The sequence below is a fragment of the Cyprinodon variegatus genome, unplaced genomic scaffold (assembly GCF_000732505.1).
Source record: "Cyprinodon variegatus isolate N-32 unplaced genomic scaffold, C_variegatus-1.0 Scaffold66, whole genome shotgun sequence".
Classification (NCBI taxonomy): Eukaryota; Metazoa; Chordata; class Actinopteri; order Cyprinodontiformes; family Cyprinodontidae; genus Cyprinodon; species Cyprinodon variegatus.
In genome coordinates, this window is record NW_015150519.1 from 967,798 (window position 1) to 991,730 (window position 23,933).

The 23,933-nt window shown below is 36.6% G+C and overlaps 1 protein-coding gene and 1 long non-coding RNA gene across 2 annotated transcripts; both read left to right on the forward strand.

Moving 5' to 3' along the window:
* The first annotated feature begins 9,496 nt into the window (after positions 1-9,496).
* On the forward strand, positions 9,497-11,330 carry LOC107082950 (apolipoprotein Eb-like). Its single transcript, XM_015371849.1, has 5 exons — positions 9,497-9,698; positions 9,815-9,880; positions 9,974-10,127; positions 10,222-10,509; positions 10,591-11,330. The coding sequence occupies exons 1-5, from the start codon at positions 9,512-9,514 to the stop codon at positions 10,901-10,903; spliced, it is 1,008 nt and encodes a 335-aa protein (XP_015227335.1). The 5' UTR covers positions 9,497-9,511; the 3' UTR covers positions 10,904-11,330.
* A 6,830-nt stretch (positions 11,331-18,160) lies between these two features.
* LOC107082972 lies at positions 18,161-19,143 on the forward strand. Its single transcript, XR_001481168.1, has 4 exons — positions 18,161-18,207; positions 18,500-18,569; positions 18,685-18,820; positions 18,898-19,143. It is a non-coding gene; the product is annotated as an uncharacterized LOC107082972 (long non-coding RNA).
* Positions 19,144-23,933: the final 4,790 nt, after the last annotated feature.

The following is a 23,933-nucleotide window of genomic DNA, read 5'->3' on the forward strand; positions in this document are numbered from 1 at the left end:
AATAACCTTGTAAGCCTTGTGTATTTTCTCACTTGGAATTGGTTAAGGATTAAAAGTTGTTTGACATATACATTTATTTGTAAAAGATACACAAAATAAATATGCTAAATTATATGTAATCTGTAGTAATTATGAGCATTATTAAAACACATAAATATAAGCAAGCAAAGGTGCAATCAATATAAGTTGTCACCTTTTTTTACAAAGAATTTATAATCCACAAAAAGCATGCATAGCGTCTAAAGTTAAACATCTAAAGCTAAACATTTTGCATGTATGTTCGATATCTTTCTCAATCAGTACTGTAAGTCACTATCAGCTCTCTTCAAAGAAATATACAGAAAAAAAACTGAAATTTTTACTTATTTTTTACAGTGGTATCCAGCTTTATTAGATAAAAAAAAGCAGAAAATTGTGGCATGTCCCTTGAAAAAAATGCCCTGTAAAACATCTCTTGGTTGCGATAAAAGCTGGAAATCTTTTGGGCTGCTTTCCTTCAAGGCTTAGCTCACTAAGATAGTATTATAACCAATGTTCTTTTGAAATTAGCCCAAGCTATGTCAGGTTAGATTACATATGGGTTTAAAGTGTTACCATAAATTAATACTTGGATTCATGCCTGGATTTTGACTGAGATGTTTCGATGCATACGTAGGCTTTCATTTAGACAATTCCACTGGGCACTTGCAGTTTGTCTGATTTGTTGTCCTGCTTGATAGGGAATTTCTCCCCCAATCTCCAGTCTTGTGCCTCCTCAAGCTTTTATTCCGGGATCTTTTTTTTAATCAAATCTGTCCTTGCAGAAGAAAAGCTGGAATGCTCAGGTCTGTTTGTATTTGACAAATAAACCTACTTCAAAACATTTCAATTGTCCCATTTATGAGTTGCAGCAAACTGTTGGACTTATTGCAGACCTTCCTCAATAAAGGCTAGACTTATGCCTTAAATTACTACTGTATAGTTGTCCTATCAATCTTAGCTGTTGATCTATGTTCATAAAAAGTTTCCAGAGGCCACTTGACACCTAGTTCTGCAAAGAATTGTAGTAGAAAAGAATCCAGGTTTATTCTAGGCTATCTTAGTAATTTCAGCATATTGGCTGAGATTTCAATGCATCTTTTTTTTCCAATCCAACTTTTTTCTGTCTCAGAATCTATAGTTAAGGGATGGTAAGAGCTATCTTTTAAAAATTACTGCACTGTCTATTGGCTCTGAAGATAAAACAAAAATGCTTAACAGTTTAGAGTGTTTTGTCAGGTCAAAAACTGCTTTGTTGACAAAGAAAAACCTGTCCAAATTATATAATTACAAATTACAAAGCTTCTTTTTGAATAAATCCATCCATTGTATATTAATATGATATATATATGTGTGTGTGTGTTTTTTTCTATTGTTTTCAAAGTCTATCAAGGAAAAAAAACCCTTCAAATAATGATATTAATGTTTACGAAAAAAGAAACAAGTAACACAGATTTTGATGTCCTACTTACAAAGCTCCCCCCACATCCCACCTCCACACCCTCGTACGATTCTGTTGTGGGTACTGAAGAGGGCATGTTGAAATTTGTTTTTACCTGCAAGTCTGGATTTTCGTAAACATACCCTGATCCTTCCTTGTTTTTTTGCTCTAAATCCCTTTTCTTTTCGTGCCTGTAAACCTTCAGCAGGATTACTCCCACGCTGACTAACCCAGTGGCAAACAGCATTCCTCTGTCCTGCCCCCAGCTGTCCCAGAACCTGAACCGCTTTAACCCTCTACACAAAAACAGCACATGAATAAGCCCTAGTTCCTATATACTTTTTCAGAGCTTTCCTCACAGAAATTTCTTTATCCTAATTATTTAATCTTGTTCTGACGCACATGGATACTACTTGGTTACTCATTGGAACTAAGTAAACCTATTCTGCAGGGCAAGAATTTGGGTACATTTTTTATTAAAAGATCAGGTCCAAAATAAAGCTATAAATAATTTTATAGCTTAAAATGGTAACAGTACAAGGAGCCTGATAATTGATTACTGCCAGTTTGAAGAGTTTAACAACAAACTGATTTGATTGTATCCCTTCTCCTGGATGGAATACAAATAATAACAATAATAAAACCATAAATGATCCATACTAATGAAGTCAGTGAGTTGTCTTAATGACTTTAGTGCAACCTAAAGAACAAGTATGTTAAAAAAAAAAACTGACAATGCACTCAAACCTGAACACACCAACTCTATAGCGCAATGTTTCTTAGCTTTAGTCCTTAAGGCCCACAGCAAGTTTTAAATCACTCTGCTATAACTTAGCGGTTGAACCACAATGCTATGTGGGGGAGCTATTCTTATGTAAGCAGAGACAAGAACTCTGTTCAGACTTAACAGGAAGAAGGATGTAGCTAAATTCAGAGCAATCCTAGAAGAAAAAAAGCAGCCAAAAGATAAATGTATGTTGTTGTTACAATGACCCAATCAAATTCCAGATTTAACAATGAGATTATACAAAGTATGAATTAGGGAGAATGAATGCAAATGCACACCACAATTAAGTTCAGTGTTCCTAGAAAACTATTAAGAATTACATTTTTCCTTGCCTTCATATTTATGCCGGGTCTGTTTTGGTCCACAAAAAAACAAACAGAAAAACTGAATTGAATTTTAAGTTTTTTGCCATTTGATCAAATCTAAAAAGGTTTAGGAGGTTTGAATCCTGAACGTGTTGCAAACAAAACTAAATAATCCGCATTTCCTAAAACACATGAAGCTTCATTTTCTTGCTTTTAGTGCTTCTTTGTTGATAAGGTGGCACAGCCAATGGTGATTGATTCCATTTTTTTAAATTCCTATACTTTTTAGAAAATAATTCATGCTAAAAGGGCAAGAAGACAGATAAAAGATTGCTTTATTTTTGTTTGTTTATTTTTTGAAGAATGTTTTACCTAAGCCTTAACTTGTACCCCTAAACAACTTGTATTAAATGCTCAAATAAATGCAGCTGTTTATAAATGATGTCATGTTTATGTTAACATATAGCTCTATGCAATAACTGTGCTGAACAACATTATGTACTCAGTTCTTAAGGTTTGTTTTCATCTTGCTCTGTCTGTCTGACTCAGAATCATGGGGTAAGATGATGTTTTGAAAGATTTAACAAAGTAAGCATAATAAAGGATGTGACATTCTGTACCACTTTCTATGTTGAAATAAAAAAAAAAAAGGAAATCTAAATCAAAGTGAAAATGTGCTTCTCATATAACCTCTAGTAACCTTATTGACACATCCAAACAAGCTCCTGATGGTTTAGTGAGTAAAGTCCTATCAAAAGCCACATTTTTTGGGTTACTTTTGTTCAGTGATTTGCACGCTGACCTTTGGCATCAGAAATGTTGTGTTTTGTCAAGCTAAGAAACTGCAGATTGGCTGACTCTGTAAACCTTTCACTGTATTACCTCATATGTTTGTCTCTTTCACTTCCCTGTCTGTCTTCTGCCTTTTGTCCTGAAGGCTCCCTAACACAAAGTGTATCCAAAAAGGCTGTGTGGCTACAGGTTTCTTTCCAACCAAGTAATAGCAAACCAGACTCCAATCATCTCATCAAGTCATCATGTTCAGATTTGACTCACATTTCTGGAACCAGTTTGACACCTCTGGCCTAAAAGAATGACTTCTAAATGATGGGCTTATCTAGACTCTGACTAAATTGTGTGTTGTCTGCTGGAAGCAGCATATTCCATCTACACAATACAGGAAAAAGCTACCTTTGTAAATCAGTGGAGCTTGTGTCTTAATGTGTTATGCCAGATTTTCATTGTTAGAACCTTTTTCAGAAACAATTGTTTATTGAGAAATTATAACACCGGAGAAAGGCACCAGCACCCCTTGCGATAAGCGAGGTGGAAAATGAATGGATGGATATTATAACACCACAGTATCTTTGTTGCATTTAACAGGGTAAAATTGTTGTAGAAATGTACCCTATATAAAAGCCCAGATAGGGATACACCACTGTTTCTGTTACATCTTGAAGAATTTTTTGGAGAATTTTGGAGAAGTTATTGTATTTTTTTCTATAGTGAGTCACTGTTACATGATACTGTAACATCTATCCTTCAATTGTCAATTTCCCCTTTTTTCTAACAGGGTTACTTAAGGTTCTTGAACCTATCTCTCGTAATCATTGGATGAGAATAGATGTGTGATACACCCTGAGAAAGATCTCTGGTCTATCACATTGTAGCATAAAACGTGACATTTTATCAAAAAAGAACTTTTAAAATTCCAACCAAGGCACACCAAGGTGCTGAACTGTATCATAAAACATCTGACTACATAAATAAATAAAAAGGAGTAAAGCCGAGTGTACACTGTGTGATTTTCAGGGCGATTTTCCAGTTGTGCGAGAACTTTTCAATCGGGCCGACTTTCAGCCTGATCGTGCATCGTGTAGTGTACAGGAGGTAAAGAGGGGCGATCAGCCTCTCACGACCACCTCCCGATCAGGAATCATGTTTGACTTTCTCCCGGCCATCGTGGGCAAATCGCTTAATGGGTATGCGCAAACAAGGATTCTTCTTTTTCTTCTTCCTCTCAGATGTAAACACAGGTGCACGGCGGGGATGCAATGAGTGAAATGGAGTTTCTGTAAAGTTGACAAACCGTAGTAGCCACGTTTGTTCAGCCATGTCTTTGTCCACATACGTCGTCGCCTTTCCTTTTTAGGGCTTTTAGCACAAAATTGCACAAATTGCCAAGGCAGCACGTTTCACTCTAGTGAGATTAATATTTCTCTTCTATTTGTTTGGCTTCCGGATAGACGAGTCAGAGCAGCTCCATCTCACTGCGGAGCTGAGTCCGATGTGGTTTTTAGACGTGCAGTGTTAGCAGGTAGATCGCATCAGAGCGTCGTGCTGCACATACATTGTGAGCTGTGAACTCACACTGTAAGACTAAACCCTGTGATTTAATTGTACAGTGTGAGCTGCAGCTGCGAGCAACGATTCAAAAAAATCACACAGCGTACGCACGACTAAAGGTAGTTAAAAAAAAAACAAATAAACAAAAGAAAAAAAAAAAACTACAATTCGAGTTGCAGTTTGCCCTGCAATGGAATGGAAACCTGTCCAGGGTGTAGCCTGCCTTTCAGGCCCCGTCCACACGAAGTCAAAACGAACACGAAACGCTAATATTTTCCAGAACGCTTGTCGTAAAGACGGAGACGTAAAATAAATGTGATCGTCCACACGAATGCATGAAAACGCTGCAAAATGTATGCCAGGCCTGTAAGTGGCGCTGTCGTGCCAAAGCAAAAATAGGCGACGAAATGTTGGGCATGCGCACTAATATTTATACATGGTTGCCCTGCGGGTCCATTTTCGTGGTTCAGTCAAATTCAGGTGCTGAACTATGTCATCGATATTGCTCTGTTCTTCCTGGAGATATTCCAGAAGAAGAAGATTCTGTTGTAAGCCCGACAGCAGGGTGAGTAGCATGAGCAGCAGCCATTCAACACAGTACGGCGCCATTGTTGTTGTGATACTGTGTCGCGCATGCGTGTTTAGAGGCGATGCTATGACGCATGCGTGTAAAAAAAAATGCGGTTAGAGCTTAAAGATGGAAACGCGAAAACGGCGTTTCAAAATCTTCCCACTCTGAAGGCTGAATAAAAAAAAGATCGTTTACAGAACCCGAAACGCCAGCTTCGTATGGATGAGAGGCTGGTTTGGTGAAAAATTTGTGCGTTTAGGCCAGGGTTCGGCTTCGTGTGGACGGGGCCTCAACCATAGACTGCCAGAGATAGGCATGGGCCTCACTGTGACCCTGACGGAATAAGCAGAAGAGGATGGATCGATGGATCGATGGATGGAAGGACGATGGACGAACGGACAAATGGAAGGATGAATGGAATTTCAATTTACATAGGAATTCCCTTTAGAACTTCTTACAATTTACTTTAATGGGACTTGATATGTATTGAAGTGAATCAGCGGTCACTGTTAAATTGCTGCACATTTTTACAAAGACAGCATTTTTTCCCTTCTCAGCCACAAGAAGAAAACACTCCATAATAGGGCAATTGATGTCTTAATGGCTATGGTTTAGACTTTAAAGTTGAACATTTTTACCAAAGATCAGCAACGGAGACCTGGGGCAATTATGTTTTATTTTCAAAACAACTCATTCATGCTTACAATTTGAATCTTATAAAGCACAGACTTCCATTTCAAACATTTCCAGGAACTTAGAAAGTAATGCTCTTAATTTTCTGAGTAAAATTAATCACTAAATTTTATACTATATAAATCAATCAATATCTTATGATTAAAAAAAGACGCAAAGCTGCTTTGTTTGGTCACCTTCTACGGTGTCACACAAGCTTTATGATTTTTTATTTATTTTTTAGAAAATACCTGCAGTTACAAGATAAGTTATGGTTTTAAAACACCAAAAAAAAAAAAAACACTACCCAGGATCTACTCTCTTTTCCTGTTATTCAATTAGAAGTTAAAGGGGATTTAGTGTTAGCAAATGTTATTTCATTTATTTGCTCTACTTTTACTTCTCAAAAAGGTTTGGACTGATTACACATAAGTTATAATGTGTAATTACTGTGAAAGAGTCATCAATAAGGCCTAGCTTTTAAAATCCTTGATTACTATCATCCTGACTAGAATTATTCATTTATTTCCTATACCGGTAGTATTGTATTGGTCTGTTTAGAATCTTCTAGTTACACAAATCTACAGAGTTTGAAGTTGCTAAACATTTTTAAAAATGAGACAATCTGAGATTATTGCTCTATCGCTGGACTCTGTTTAAGGTAGGTTTAGATCTGTTTCACCAGGTGGTTGAAACTGAAGCAGCAAGGCGTTCTCCAGAGAAAGACCCTCTAAGCTTCAGCAGATTTTACATAAACAGACTCCGCAGTGGACATCATGAAATAAAAGACTCTGAAAAAGATTTTTTAACAGGGATAATGTTCCAAATCTCTTAGTAAGAACACATCTTTAAAATAACAGAGGTTCACACTCCACATTTAACATGTTTCTGACCAGAGAGGTTATCATCATTGTTTGTGTTACACACCCCCCCTTGTGGCACTCATTAATCATATTTGTGTTGGAACATTAGGATCAAAGGGCTTTAGCTCTGTCTTGTTGCTCTCATGGGTCAAAGAAAATAAAGTTTCATCATTAGAATACAATCAGCCAATCAGTCCATAGTTGGAGTGACATGATTGATTTATCACAAAGTAATGCTATCAAAGTCTCCCTCTAATTAACTGAACAATCCACTGCTCTCAAACTTTGGTCCTGTGTAAATTGGGTGTCTGAAAAAATTAAATAGTTTAGTTAGCAAAGCAGTCTTTCCACATAGGCAGACACAGTTTGCAAAGGCCAAAAAAAACCTACAGCAGGTAGAACCAAAACTATTTAACGTTTCTTTGATTGGCAAATGTTGACTTTTATATTTTTACTGCAAAGCACCAGAGCTTATTCATGTTTCTCTATCAACCAGTACAAGAGATCCTCTCAGCAATGCATTTAACTCTTATTTATGGATTTAGTGTGTTTTTTTTTGTTGTACTTGTTTTTGCAGCTAAAACAACAACAATGTTCTACAGCTCTAATTACAGCTGTTGAATAGCCGACATGCCTGACTAAGAATTGGCATGTCTAATGGGAGTGTAATCAAAGTCAAAACACAGCCCATGGCACATTTGTGTAGCAACACAACTGTTTACTACTCAGGAAGTTGTGCTAGAAACCATAATTTAACCATAAACCTATAAATTACTTTTCTATTATGTTTTTGGACATAACGTCAATTATTATTTATTTTGTGTAATTTACCTCATTTGTTCTGTATCTTTACTTAATTGTCTATGGTGTTTTCTGTTTAAATCCTCCTTTTGTAAAGTTGGATTGCCGTCCCCCACGCTTAAAGGTGTGCATAATGACATGCGGTCACTTCATTTCTTTCAGAATCACAATTGAACAGCTTTGAACAGGAGATTGGTGTAAAACAGTCAACTGTGTTTGAGGCAGTTGTGTAACCTCTCTGTAGTGATTAATGTGAATGCTGACAAATCATTTGAATTAAAATGTGGATGTGAAAAGCTGTTTTACATCCAGGTGCCAGACATTCACTTTGGTTGTGAACTGATTTAATGACAAATGGAGTTAACAGAAACCTGAAATAAAGAGTATCAAAGTGTTAAATTGGTCCCTTGAGTAAAGAAAGGCAATATTGAGACACAACAATTTATAAAATGATGAATTATAAGAATTACGGCAATAGGAGAAAAATAAATCCTAAATGACATCTTTAAAGTTACATTTTTTTTATTAGTGGCAAATAATAAATAAATGTAATTAATGCAATGTAAACTTTGTCATTCACATTGCAAATATTGAAAACTTTATTCAATTTTTTGTATAGTATTAGATATTTCTATTGCTGTTAACAAATGCAGTGAATAACATTTCTCTTCATCAATCATTATGTTCCTACAGTATATAGACACATATTGTATGGATAAGAACTTATTTTTAATCTCTAGCAAAACAATCATTACATGTAAGGGACAAATTAAACTCTTCAACACAAAGATATCAGTCCTTACTACTGAATATTTTATATCAATAACGGCATCAATGAAGGCCCCTATAGAAAGGAAGCCTTGCTTCAACTTGACTTCCAGTGCTTATATTAACAGTCACTGATGTAAAACTGTCCAGAACACTTCAGGAGGGTTTTGATGGTGAATTTTGAAGCAAAGCCAGATACTTTTTTTTTTCCACCATATTTTTTCCTTCAACTAAATTTTCCTCTAAAATGCCTGGATGAGAGCACTCTGTGCTGTCTTTAGCAACACTTGACCATCATTATGAGGGGTGCCAATGAAAAAAAGACATTTTAGTGTAGTTTTAAGCTAGAATCACCAAAACCTGAAGTGATAAATACTGCTACCCCAATCTATGTAATACATGATTCAAGTTTTTTTGACTGAATTACAAAAGAAAGTTATTATCCTGAGATGAGATTGAATAGACAAAGCAAGATGTCCAGAGGGAAATATATCATTCAATAAGTAAAGTATGCATATTTTGATTTAAAAAAAAGGAAGAAAAAGATGTAGTTAATTTAAACGTCTCTTTAAATGTCATACTTTTAATAGCATAAAGAGGGGCACATTTTTTAATTGTGGGAGGATGGTTTGCCCTTCTAAATGGTGCCACTGATTTCTATTCTTCTCGCTTTTTCTAACTATTTAACTTTAATTCTAGTTTCTAGTTTTATGTTGTGCTGAAGTTTTTTTTTCCATATAAAAAGAATGAGCTGTGAGGTTTTCTGACAGAAAAATGATTCGGACAAAAAAACAAATCTTTGGCAGGATTCATGCATCCTGCAGCAGGTTTTAACTTTCACCTTGTTATTTCCGTGTCTCAGGTCAGCGCCACCACGCAGATCGCTCAGAACTTCGGACGCCGTGTCGGAGGTGGCATGTTGCGTGCAAGGACGCGGGGATGTGTGCAGACACATCACCATCACGCCACGAACGCGTGCGCGCGCAGAAGCAGCATGAGCAATCACTCACCGTGCCCCCCTCCCTCCTCTCACCCCACCCGCTCCTCGCGGAACGCCAGCAGGGACCTGGGACTATAAAAACCCTCAGCCTCAGTCCAGGGAGTACTGAGCAAGCTCAACCTCCAGGTGAGTGATGCAAAGAAGTCCCGCAAAAATAGATCCTTCTGTTGGACATTCTCTGGTTTTATGACATTCAGCTCCAACCTTTTGCTGTCTCTGACCTCTTTTTGTTTATTTTTCAGGTCTATCTGTCCATTCTGCAACCATGAAGGCTGTAGCTCTGATCCTCGCGCTGGTGGTCATCACAGGTAGGTTTGATGTCGCTCTCCAACTTAAGGCTATGATGCACATTTTTTTCTTTTTAAATATTTATTCATGCTTTCTGTTTTTGTCCATCATAGGCTGCAATGGCCGTGCTGTGCACCAGGCTGATATGTCCATGAGCCGCCTGGAGAGCAATGTGAACAGATTCCTGGAGCACATCAATGAGCTGAACCAACAAGCCACTGGAGTCCTGCAGAACCTCAAGGTCCCTGAGCTCAGTAGGGAGTTGGAGTGAGTTTGCTTTTGTTGGAAATAATGATACCTTAACATGGCATGTTCTTCTCTAACGTTGACTCACAATTTTCTCGATGTGTGATTCCAATAGAACTGTGATCACTGACACCATGAGTGAGTTAACAACATACAGAGATCAGGTCCAGAGCAAACTGGCCCCCTACACTGCCACCTCCACTGGTCAGATCACTGAGGACCTGCAGCTTCTGGCTAACAAACTGGAGAAAGACATGACAGATGCAAAGGAGCGCAGCACTCAGTACCTGACTGAGCTGAAATCCATGGTTGAGCAGAACACGGATGATGTCCAAGGTCGCATCAATGCCTACATTACCAAGCTGAGAAAGCGCCTGACCAAAGACACTGAAGAGATCAGAGAGTAAGTTGGGTTCAAGCTCTTTGTATCTCACTCTTATTTATCTGAAATATAAATGTTCCTTTCTCTTCTTTTTTTTCTTAGAACTGTGGCCACCTACATGGGTGAGATTCAGTCCCGCACCAGCCAGAGCGTGGATTCCATGAGGGAGAATGTTGAGCCCCATGTCCAGCAGGCTGGTGATGCCACCGCTCAGAAGCTTAAAGAAATCACTGCTGTGCTGGAGTCCCAGGCTGAGACCATCAGAACCCAGCTGGAAAGTGGCATTAAGGAGCTCAGCAGCTCTGTCGACAGCAAGCTTGAGGAGCTGACAGAGATGCTCTCCCCATATGCCACCCAGGTCCGCGAGCACCTTGAAAACACCATGCAGAAGGTCAAGGAGAGTGTCAATGCATAAAGAAAAGTTCCATTAAAAGTTTCAAAAGATTGCTGGTATTACAAGAAGTAATGAATTGCTTATATCTTGATAAGGAAGGAAAAGGAGTAAGACAAAAGTTACTGATGATGTACATTCTGTGCTCTTATATTCAGGGTAGAAGGTGTTTACTAGAGAGAAGGTAGATCATCTCCCTTCTTTAGTCTCATGTGCACTCCATTTACACTGAATGCAAGTATTTCAGTCAACTGTTTAACTTACAGCAAACAAGACAGATACTTTCTTAATGTTTTGCTTTTTTTACTCTACTGCTGTTTATCCTCATTAGTTTTGCATTCAAAGTTTGTTTCCCTTTTTTTTACGATTTTGCTGCTGGGTTTGAATGCAAAAAAAAAAAAACACAACTGTCTTACATTTCAATAAATGCACTGAATAAATTTTCACACACAACAAAGTGTCTTGATCATTTATTTTCCCAAAAGCAGAAATGAATTTGCAATAAAAGTGCTTTATAGAGCTTTGAGCTGTTTTCATAAAATAATGAAAAATTACCTGATTTCTTATTCAGTTGATATTGCCCAAAATTCTTCCTGTTCTTTTAAAGGTGAGCAGTACTCCTCTGTGGATGTATCCTCCAGGTTTTATTGAATCAAAACACTGCTTTCACTTTCAAGGGTTGTTTAAATATGATGTATTATTTGTGGTTACATAGATCCAGCTACACACGTATCAAAGTGGTAGCAAATGAACTACAAATTTTCAACAGGCCTTTTCACTTTTATGTGTCTTAATTAGATAAAAACAGCAACCTCCCATAGATGCATCTCATCAGATTAAGATGATTGTGTTAAAGCAATCAAATAAGCATTTTCTCTGGGTGAGCAGATTAGTTTAATTTTGTGTGTGTGTGTGTGTGTGTAAATTAATACTTCCAATAACTGCATTAGTGTATCTTTGCTGACCACTTGCCCAACCCCCGTTGCACAAGAGTGTGCTTAAGAGCAAATGTTGTCTTTTTTAGATTAAATCTAAGATAAAATCCCAGGAGGTGTTTTCTTTTTTCTGTTTTGCCTCCCAACCTACTTTTGGATCTAATTCCCAAACCAACATCCTTAGCCTATTTTTTGTGTCCAGTCCAGACTTGTTGAGATTTGCTTTCAGATTCCTTATCTTGAGCCTAGCGGGTATTTGGGAACAAGCCGTGCCACTTACAGTGACATTGTACCAGTCCCACATTTGTCTTCTCTCCTGCAGGTTTGAACAGATGTTCCCTGCAGATCAACAAGTGCACTGGCCCATTCATGCTCTCCTTTCTCTCTAGAGTGAGATCGATGGTTGCATGTCATGCCATCTCTTATTTTCACGAAATTACTGTGCCTGAACATGATCATTCCGTTATATAACAGGATGTGAACATTTCTTGGCATGTATTCAAGGCTTTTTATTGGTTACTGCTGTACTTAATGCATATTACAGGAAAATAAGCACTTGCACCTGCTGATTTTGATAACTGCTTTATGTCTGTCAAACGCAGCAGGGGTTTCCCTTTGAAGTTCAGAGTGGCAACCAGTAGGGGACACACAAACCCCCCTTTACTGTCCAAAATCAGTCCTCTGTCCCCCCCTCTGTCTGGATAAGGGCTGCAGAAAGCTACAGCTGTGTTTTCTTTGTTAGGGTGTTGGATGAACTATATAATCCTCATGAAGAGAAGACACAAATGAAAGCTTCATAAGATGGAAAAGCTTGACTTAATAAACATTTAGGTATTGCATTTGATTTTTTAAGAACTCTTCAAACATGATTCAAAAGTGTTTTAAAATAGCTAAGATTGCCATAACCTTAATACTGTTGTATTTTTTCTTACATTTTTACATGTAATTGCACCATTTTACTCTGAAATCCTACACTTTAATAAAAAAAAATCCTTGAAAGTTGCTTATATATCATATAAATTGTAAGTGTACAGTTTAACCTCAGTTTAAATACAGCTGTTCTGTTGAGGCCTCAGAAGGGGGAATTTGCAAGAATGTTACCGAACAAAAAAAGCTTCAAAAACCAATGAGAACAGAGGACAGATTAGGGTTAAAGTTGTGGTGCATCTGAAGCAAGGACAATAAAGTTAATAAAAAATATTTTCAAAAATGTTAAAATATCTAGGACTGAAGCACATCGTTTAATCGTTCTCAGACAATGGAAAGAGTAAAGCTCAATTGAAAGTTATATTCAATTCGTTATTGAAAATTTTAAAATAAATGGCAAAAATCCCAAGCTATGAAGTTTTTGCAATCAACATAAATTGTCAAGGCAGGCAAGGACACTGCAGAAGTAGAGATGACAGTTTTGGAGAAGCAGTGCAGATCTACAAGTTGGGTACAAAATTCAAACAGCATAATTCCTGCACTCTCCAAAACAGATCATTGAGCAAGAGTGGTGTGATTGCTGGAATGTTGAAAGAAGACAAAACAAACAAAGGGAAGGGTGCTCTGGCCAGAAATGACTAGATTTAATTCATTAGATCTAACAGTTAAACCCTATGTTTGGAGGAAACCTAATACAATTACCTTCAGAAATTATAGTAAAACATGCTGGTGGCAGTTTTGTGAGGATGCTTTTCTTCAGCAGGGCCAACTAAGCTTATCTGACTTGATGGAAAGATGGAGGGAGTTAGTTCCATGGCAACCTGGTAAAAAAACAAAAAGTTTTTAGAAGTTGCAAAAGACTCGAAACTGGAGCACAGGTTCACCCTCCAGCTGGACAATGACTCAATGCTCGATGGTTCAGCACAGGATATCAATATATTGATACAAATATATTTCACATTTGTTGTATGTTTTATCAAAAGTTATAAAGATAATGTAGTATTTTTTATGCTTTAAAAATAGCATATATCTTTGTATTGGCTTATCAGAAGAAAAGCCTTCCTTCTCAAAAGCATTGATAAGACAAAATGTGAAAAGCTCAAAAGAGCTTTAAAATGTTTTTAAGACACTGTTACAGTTTGTTTTAACAAAGAAGTAACCTTGGTTTGCTCTAAGTCAAGCTAATATGGTGGGATTCCAAAATAACTTTTAAAAACTGTGTTGTTTATAGGAATAGTTGATTTTTTTGTGCAATTTCTTTCTTAACATTTCACAAGGTTGTGAAATAGATGTTTACAGGTTCTCTCTGTGTAAAAGGGCACTTTGTGCAAAGTCAAAGAAATGCTAAGTCAACGAGCAGCTGTTTGTTACTCATGAAATAACCTTAGGGAGTTCATGTTTATTTCCTGGCAGACAAGTGAAACCTAAGCTGTCAGTTGTTTTGAGGATTACTCATAAATGTTAAAAGAACAACAGGAAAACGAAAATTGGGCTGCTTGCAAAGCACTTCTGCTCCGTCTGTTCCTATGGGGTGTCTGCACTTTGAGAACTGCCCAGTGACAGCAACAGGCAGGAAAAAACATCCGAAAACATGCAGGTGGTAGCTAGTCCATGATTGCAAATAACTTCTAAAACGTTCCTGTGGTGCTTTTACCTCCTTATGAAATCCCTTTCTTCACTTCATTTTTTTCAGCGCTCTTTGTTTTTGGCACAAAACATTAGTCTCCACAGGGGCCTGTGCAAAACACAAAAACAGGCCTTCCCTAAGCTCGTTATTACGAATTAGGTACCGGTAGATACCCCCTTTCACACTCAGTGTTCCCTGCAATTAGTTAAGAGAGGCTCGTAGGCACGCAAGGTTAGGCTCCTTAGAAGGACCACTTAATAACAAAAGACATGGAAATTTAACATTTAAGCACCCTATCTACAATGCTAATAGTTACATTAAGGGCTTTTCATCATAACAATAAGCTGATCAGGATGTGAGTGCTCAGCAATAAATTGACCATCGTCGTAAATACTGAAATACCAAAATTTAAATAAAGAAAGGTGGTTTGGTTGGTCAGGTATGATGAAAACCTTTAACCACAGGTTTCTGAAGTATGTCAACTGTATGCCTCTTTTCAGTCAGAACTTGAAAGAGAAAATAAGGTCAGATTTGTCTTTGCCAATTCTCCTTTTGCAATAGAAAAGGAATCCTCACCAGATAGAAAATGTGGCAATAACTTTTATAACTGGAAAGATCAATTAAAAACTATCAAAGTAAGGGAAAAAAAGACGCTGGATCACCTTGCTTCTTCACAATTTTTTTTTAAAGCATAGTAGCACTGCAATACAATTTATACCTTTTTAACATAATTTTGTTTCTGCAAAAATGAAATTGCACTTAGTTAGGCCTTTTTAAATGAAATCATATCAGGTTATTTCCTTTATAATAAGGCATTATATGAATTATTCAGCTTAATAACTTCAAATGCTCAAATCTCAACTATAACTTACCTAGTTGTTACACTTTTATCATGTATCTTTTTGTACATGAGAAGTTCTATCGTCTCTCTTAGTTTTGAATTTGATTCAGTTTATTTATTTGGTGCTAATTTACAACACATGTCGACTGAAGGTGCTTTACTGAGACAATTCAACCAGAATGATCTGATTGGTTCAAAGTTTTTTATCTAAGGAAAACAAGTTGATTGCATTGACTCATTGACTCGATTGCAATCCCTCACACTAAGCATGCTTGCAGCGACAGTGGAGAAGAAAACCCCCTTTTAACAGGAAGAAACCTTGAGCAGAACCAGGCTCAGTGTGAGCGGCCATCTGCAGAGGCCGACTGGGGTTCAAAGAGACAGAAGCAGAGATACAGAAAGAAACAGAAATAGAAAAGTAAATAGTAAATTAGCTCCAGAGAAAGCCTTGTCCTACAAACACACAGCAATGCAGACGACCTTTGAGCCAGCTTCCATGTCAGAGGATGAAGGACAGCAAATCCAGTAAGTCACAGTCACACAGTAAATGTTGCAGTGTTAAAGTAACACTTTGAGAGTACATTTGGTCCCACACTAATTCAGTGGGACCAAATGTACTCTTGAGTGTTACTTTAACACTGCAACATTTACTGTGCAGATAGAATAGTTGATAGTTGATAATAGTTAATAGTTGACTTCACTAAAAACAGGCCAAGCTGGAACATCTAATAAAAAAATAGGCATTATTGCTGTCCATGATGCTGAAACAGCCAAACAGGAACATACCAGATGTAGCTACTATGATGAGAAAAAGCAGGGAGAGCCTAATGTTTGAGATTTAACCAACAAATATTGAAGAATGGGAGAAAAGAGATGTAATGATGCAGAATAATGAAAAGGGGTCCCTATGTCCTCCAGAAGTCTATAACAGCATAGTTATAGAGATAACTCAGGATAACCTGAGCCACTCTAACCATAAGCTTTATCACAAACGAAAGTTTTTAGCCTTGCCTTAAAATTAAACGGGCTGTCTGCCTTATGGACTAAAACTGGTAGTTGGTTCTACAGGAGAGGAAGCTGATAACTAAAAGATTTGCCTCCCATTCTTCCTTTAGAAACTATGAAATACTAGTACCTGTAGATTGAGAGTAAGATTGTGGCCCCCGATTGCTCCCCAGGCGCCCCCCACTGCTCCTCAAGAGGATGGGTTAAATTCAGAGGTAAATTTCTCCAATGTGAGATCAACACATTTCAATTATTATTATTATTATTATTATTATTATTATTATTATTATTATTATTATTATTATTATTATTATTATTATTATTATTATTATGTACTTTATAAGGAACATAAGGTACATTCAGATCTCTGATATAAGACAGATTTTACAGGAAGCTAGAATAGAAGAAATATAATCTCTCTTTTTAATTTTTATAAGACTTGGCTGCTGCATTTTTGAACATTTAGACAATTTGAGGACTTCCTGATAGTAAAGAACTGCAATAGTCCAGCCTTGACGCAACAAATGCATGGACTAGTCTCACAGTATCACCCCTGGATAAGAACCTCTTTGATATTGGATTTAAATGACATGTCCTGATAAAAAAAAGACAACAAAACAAAAAAAAAAAAAGCAAGATTTTTTACTTTATTATCTGAGATCAATATAATACCATTACAGTGAAGTGACAGCTTCTTTTTCCAAGGCTTGTTCAAAGACAATAACTTTTGTTTTTTACGCATTCAGAGCCAGAAAGTTAAGAATAATCCAGGTTTTTATTTCCTCAGACATGCCTGTAGTCTATGTAATAGGTTAGTTTCATCTGAATTTATAGACAGAAATATTTGAGCACCATCAGCAATGGAGTGGCGGCCAAGTGGTTAGGGCATAGAGCTTGGAATCCTAAGGTTCTTAGTTGGAGGCTCATTCCCACAGACTGCCACTCTGAGTCCCTGAGCAAAGATGCTTAACCCCACAATGCTCCCCAGGTGCTGCATAATGGCAGTCCACCGCTGCCATTATGCGGTGATGGGTTAAATGAAGAAAGTTCATTTCGTTGCTCTGTGCTTGTGACTGTGTATATGGATTTAACCTTTTTTCTGAATGGATACAGGTATTATGTTAGAAATCATGATGTGTTCTTTGGACAAATTTTTAAGAAGAGATATATAAATAGATTATGAGAAAAACATTTGAAACTGAAGATAACTTTAATACATTTGACTTTATATGGAATGTTTTGTAGAATTCATGAGGGAAAACACAGGGGCATAGAAACAAAACTGGCTTCTATCTATGATGAGCCCTTCGTTTACAAAATAATCTTTCATATTGAAAATAATACATCCTGAAAAATGTAAAAAATTCTCAAGAAGCCAATGTAAAGATTCATATTTGAGATTACAAACAACGATTATAGTGTAACTTAAATCTACTAAAGACTGACTGACTTTCACCAAAATCTTGCCAAGTGTTTCAAACTGTGCAGCCTTTTGACACAGAGTAAACTCTTGGGCAACTGCCGGGTCCAAAGTAGTTCACAAATAGCCCTTGTCTGTCAGCAGTAAACTCTGTTCCTCCACATCACCTTCCAGTTTATCAGTTTACACCACTTTTATCCTGGGGGTTTACATGAGACTAATCATTCCCTGTCTCGTCTTTTTCTTCCCTTTTATAATGAATAATTATTTGCAGCCAATCTTTGAATCTGACCCAAAAAACAGACAAGGCTGATCACTTTATCAACCTCATGCCAGTTGTGCAACCTTTTACCTTTGGCAGGCCTGTTTCAACAGGGAGTTTTTTTTAATGTAATTAGATGAGTGCAGATCAATGAAATGGGCAGGCATTCTTCAAGGCCGTTGTGTCTGCATGTTGACCTAAATCCAATGATTTGCATAACACTCCTGAAAGGAGGGAAGGCTTATAAAAAGCAGGGACACACTGACGACCCAAGGCACATCATTTTTTTTCTTCTAGGAGACAGAAAAGAGGTATGTTTTACATTTGATCACTTTTGAATAAAATGTTCTGTAACTTTGTAAAAAAAAAAAAAAATGGAAATATCATTAATCAAAATACAGTTATGTTGAAGCTTTTGCATTTTTAAATGTATTAAGACTAAACTATATTGTAGTTTGAAAAATGCTTGCAGTCTGTTAGGTCACTAAGGTACTGATAACTGTTTTTTTTTTTTTTTTTGTTTAAGCAGTTGATCTAGGAAAAATATGGGTACCTTTCGTTAAATGCAAATAAAATTTATATTTTTTTTCTTTCCCCTTTCAGTGACAAAAAGCCAAGATGAGACTGTATCTTGCAGCTGCTGTCCTGTTGCTGGCTTTTGTTGCATACACAGGTTCCTCTTTTTGCTTTTACGATTTAAAGTATTAAACTGTATTTTTTGTTTTGGTTTTTTGCTATTATCTCTTATGACCATTGTCTTTGTTTTTTATTGTTTTAATTACCTGCAGAGGCTCAGGATGACTCAATCCAAGATAGGTTATCCACATTCAGGGATCAGGTCACTGAGTTCAGCAAGACTGTGGCTGAAAAGGCAAAGACCCATTTTGACACCATGAGAACCAGTGAATTTGCAGAGTCCACCAAGTAGGCCAACAAACACACTGAACATATAAAACCTCTTTCTATTATTGTATGTAACAATTACATTTCCATCCTCCCAGGAACTGGTTCACAGAGCGGTTTCAGCAGATTAAGCAGAAGATAGATGAAATCTCTCAATGAGCTGATGAACCAGTCAAAGACCTCTGCCCTCAACGGCCACACTGCCATGGCAGCTGACCTGCTGCAACATCTAAAGGCTGAAGTCATGTCGCTCATAAAATGGACAAAACTAACCTCTATTGTCATTTTTTTGCCTATTATCATTTATGGAAAAACTGTGTAAAAGTGCAATAAAACACATGAAATAAAAACAAATCTTTTAATACCATTTCATTTTTTTTTAAATCATGGACTTTGATATAGTTTGAAACATTTTACCAAAATGAGGAAATAAAAAAAAATTGCTAGCCAGACACCTAAAAAGAAAAGTGATAAAGTTGGCAGACAAATGATATTTTGAACCCGAGTCAGTAGATTTGTTGCTTCTAAACTGCAGTAGTGAAATGTAAACAAGCTTAACATACAACAAGAAGTAATGTCATAGACAGTTTTATATAAACCCAATTTAAAATAACAGAGATCCTAAAATTGATTCAATGGCTTATTTTTGGCCAAATTGTATTGTTTTTGTTTTGTCACCTATAAGTTAATAACAATTAGGGCAAAAAAAAACCAACAACAACTAGTTAAGAGTGGCAGAGATCCATTTAAAGAGTTTTACAAATAAAACATGAGAACTTAAGTTTGCACTTATATTTTGATTTTTCCAGTTTTATACCACATAACAAAATCTAGAGCAAACATTAGTATTTCAAAGTGATAAGTCAGGGTGAATCGTGCGGAGAGTGTTAGAGCAGAGTTAGGTCATAGAACAAAATGTTAAGCTTTTGATTTTCTTTTTCTGAATTGGAATGTGTGGCAAAACTGCAAACCTTTTCAAACATGGCCGTCCATATGAAGTGAGACACAACAAACAAGCACTAATCAAATGAAGAGACAAGAGGCCCAGCATCTCTAGAGGAGCTGTAGAGATCCACAGCTCCTTGAGATAAAGAGAACCTGAACTGTGTTTGGACTGATTTGATCCTTCAGATGAGCTTTAAGAATTGGCAAAGTTATCTTTTTCTAAGCCTTAAACTTTTATGAACTTGAAAACCTGAAACTTGAAAACGTTGCACTGTGCAAAGGTCATCATCAGCGACTTCATTTACTGTGCAACTAAATATTCCAGACTGATCCTCCAGGGAAACATAATCAAGTTAGATCTGACATAGATGTCTTTTGGAAATTAAATGGACGGTTGTATTTATGTTGTTATGTATTAAGTTAAGTTATGGGAGAGACGGCCTCGTGGTTAGGGCATTGCGCTTGGAATTCTGAGTTTCTGAGCTCTGGAGGTTCTGAGTGCTTGGAATCCTGAGGTTCTGAGTTCTTGGCCCACTCCAACAGACTGCCACTCTCGGTCCCTGAGCAAGACCCTTAACACCTACACTGCAAAATGGCAGCCCACTGCTCCCCAAGGGGATGGGTTAAAACCAGAGTTCATTTTGTTCCTCTTTTCTTGTGACAGTGTGATGACAATAAAGCACTGTAAAACATTTGAAAAGTATTTTATGCAAATTATTGAAGGAATTAGGGGCAGAAATTGTGACAGAACATTACATGCATGTCCAGTCATATAATGAATCTGGGTGATGATATGAGCGCACCAATGTTTCCCCCATTGCCTTGAATAGGCTGTGTGGAGCTAATTACCTGCAATTCAGGATCCAAATTTCCAGTGTAGCAAACTGATGTTTCATTCACGCCCCAACATTGTTGTTACAGAAAGTTGCAGCTGTTTCAGTAGTAGTTGTTGATGAAGAAGACTAAAGCGAACACTAGTTTCTTATTTTCAAAATGATACTCATTGCTGCCATGAAATATTTGTGGTGGTCTGGTAGCAAACCTTCCCATAGTAGACAACATTAGAGCATCACCAGCGCAGTGCTGTGAATACAGACTGTCAGTGAAGCGTTTCTGCCTGTGTCAGCTTGGCTGATGGCTGCAGTTACCAGTGGCACCAGTTGTATCACTTGTAAGTCTCATTTCCTCATCCCACATTTAAAGTTCCGCTATTTAAAGGTTAAGGACGAGCATGAGGACAAAGAGACTGCTACTAAAACATTTATACCTGGGAAAAGGCCTGTAAGAATTAGATGTATGTTGCAACCTTTGGCACAGAGTATGATATTCCTAGAAAAATTCTAACACTGTTGAATGTTTGTCTATGTTGCTGTTGGTTTTTGTGCACTTTAAACCCAACAGGTTTGTGTTTTACACTCATTGAGCAAAGACCAGTGATTTTTTTTCATATAAACAGACTCTTTTCATTTATAACATAACATTTTATTTAAAAAGAAAATAACACAGAATGAACTTGGCTTTTTTGTGTAGCCCACATCAGTTTTTCACTTCATATAAGAATAAAAAGATTTGTATTTGTAAACATCAAATTGAGTCCACCTGTAGTTTGCCCCCAGCCATAAGGTGAAAAATAAACATATGGAAAATATCTCGTGTTTTAAGCACCAAGCAAAATTATATGAAAAATTAACATTCTGAATCAGAACACCACTACAACCATGTAATTTATTGCATTGGAAGCATTGCGAAGGGATGCTTGATTTCAGCAGGGCAGCAAAGATGGTCAGTGGTAATTATTGTAAATATGGATATATCTAGATTAGGGAATTCTTAGATGAAAACTTGGCAGTTTCACCACCTAATACCAGCCTTAAACATGCTTTAAGAACTTTAACAGAAAGGTTTAAACCTTTGGATTGTTACAGTAATCATAGTTCTCAGGAGCAGCTGTCGCATAAGTTTTGGTGTTTTCCTGCTGGAACACACCAGAAATCAGTAATCAGTTAAAGAAATCATGGAAATATCTAAAACAAAGTTGGTCCTAAAGAACAAGTCCAAAAATCTCTGGTTCAAATTAAGCCATATTTATGTGTGATAACAGCTCCATCAAAGTCCAAACCTAAATTCCTTTAGGAATCTGTATCAAGTATTTTTTCCCTTCCATTTCAGTCATGCTTTCTTTCTGTTGGCCATTACATATATTATGTATTGTAATAAATATATTCATCTTCTATTTTTAAGGCAAACAACATAGGAGCACCTTAGAATACAATATTCATCTGAAATTAGTGCTTTCAGACTGTGGTACATCATGAAGACACAAAAGGAAGGACCACGGCTGAGATTCAAATCTAGCTCTAAATGCTGCACCATCATAATGCCATATTAAACATGTCTAATAGATAATAAATTATTTCTGTTAATTATAAGGAACAAAGGGTAAGCGCCAACATGGTAGCTAATCAGACATTTCATAATCCCCACTCCTGTATAAAGTCGCTGTTTATGATGAGTTAATAAATCACCAGTTTGCAGGTTCAATGAAATCGTTTTCGTTGAAGAGAACAGAGTGACAGGGGTCAGGCGCTTGTAAGCAAAAGTCACAGATTATTGCCACATGGCGCCGACCTTTCCAGCTGAGATTATCACTTTGATATCTTGGTTAAAAAAAAAAAAAAAAAGAAAGAAAAGTGCAAAATAGCTTTCTTTAAAACATAAACACATTGAAACAATATTTTTAGAGATTTTATTCAACAGATAACATCAGGATCTACTTCAAAAAGGGAATTTGCTATTACAAATACTTTTATATAAACCCTCTGCACAGTGTACTTCATAATTGAAATTAAAATCTTGTTTTAAACAGTAGAAATATCAGAAATATTAAGCATTCTAGTTCCAATAGCATTTTAAGTGAAGGTATTTCTGTTTAGAAAAAGTGGAGGAAAAGCACCCCTACCTTAAGAGAAAACCAGATCAATATGTGGACTCTAGCCATTAAATTATCTTTTTGTACCTGTCTAAACTGACGTATGTATCTATTCTTTGAAGACTTTGGCTGGTTTGTGCTGTGAAACTTCAGCACTCACCAATTGGGGTTAGATAACTAAGCCAAAGGGCACATCTACAGCTAATGTGAGGATAAAAGCAGTTACTAAGAATCTGTAGTTTAGCAAAAGTAGCATTTCAAAAATCTTTGTTGAGCCAGAATCTGCATCTGCGTACCTTATCTCATAAGAATTTGATACTTTACAGAATGCAATAAAGGTTTATAAAAATACTTAGACTTTTAAATCCTCAGAATGTTAAATATCTGTGACGCTCTGGTGATTTGGAAACCAACCATGGCTGTGAATGTTTGCAGATTTCATATTAGGTTGTTTTTTTTTTTTTTTCTCTTTGTGGTTATAAGGAAGCAAAGAAAAAGTGGAGAAGATAGTTCCATCCTGTGAGTGAAAGAAGTTCAGAAGTCTTGCTTTGTTTTCATACTTTGATTTGGCAATAAATTATTGAAACAGAGAACAAAAAACAAGACAGAGTTCATTGATCGTCCGGTAAGGACCAATGTCCACACTCTTGCACTAACCTAATACAAATAAAGCAGCCTGATAACATTGGCTCGTTTAATTTCTGTTGATGAGAGACCGAAGAAATGGTAAAAAGGGATTTCTTTGTATTTATGTTTAAAATGATGTATAACATAAGACATATAAGAATAATTTTTATTGTTGAACCAGTCAAAGACAAAATCAATTATCTTGAAGTTCTAAGAAACTGTAGATAAAGATAAACTGACTGCAGATTTTGTCTTTTTTTTCTTTTTGCTCAGCACATGCGACTTCAGATAATCTTCATTTTCATGTTTCTCCTGCAAGGTACAAGTAAAAAAAAATATAAATAATATAAATATCTCCTCAGTTTTTTTTATGTATTGATTTGAATCTATTTGTTGAGTTGAATATGTTTGAACTGGTTTACCTGCAGCATGGAGACCAGCTTTGGCACAGACAGCTGAACCAGAGCAGCCAGACTCAAGAGGAATTCTGGAGCGACTAGCAGAGAGAGCTGGGTAAAAAAAAAGAAATAAAAAAAATAAAAAAACATACAGATAGATAGATAGATAGATAGATAGATAGATAGATAGATAGATAGATAGATAGATAGATAGATAGATAGATAGATAGATAGA

Coding starts and splice junctions, on each gene's coding strand:
- LOC107082950 (XM_015371849.1), top strand. CDS start 9,512: ATGTGTGCAGACACATCACCATCACGCCACGAACGCGTGCGCGCGCAG. Junction 9,881..9,973: donor CGCGCTGGTGGTCATCACAG/GTAGGTTTGATG, acceptor TGTCCATCATAG/GCTGCAATGGCCGTGCTGTG. Junction 10,510..10,590: donor GACACTGAAGAGATCAGAGA/GTAAGTTGGGTT, acceptor TTTTTTTCTTAG/AACTGTGGCCACCTACATGG.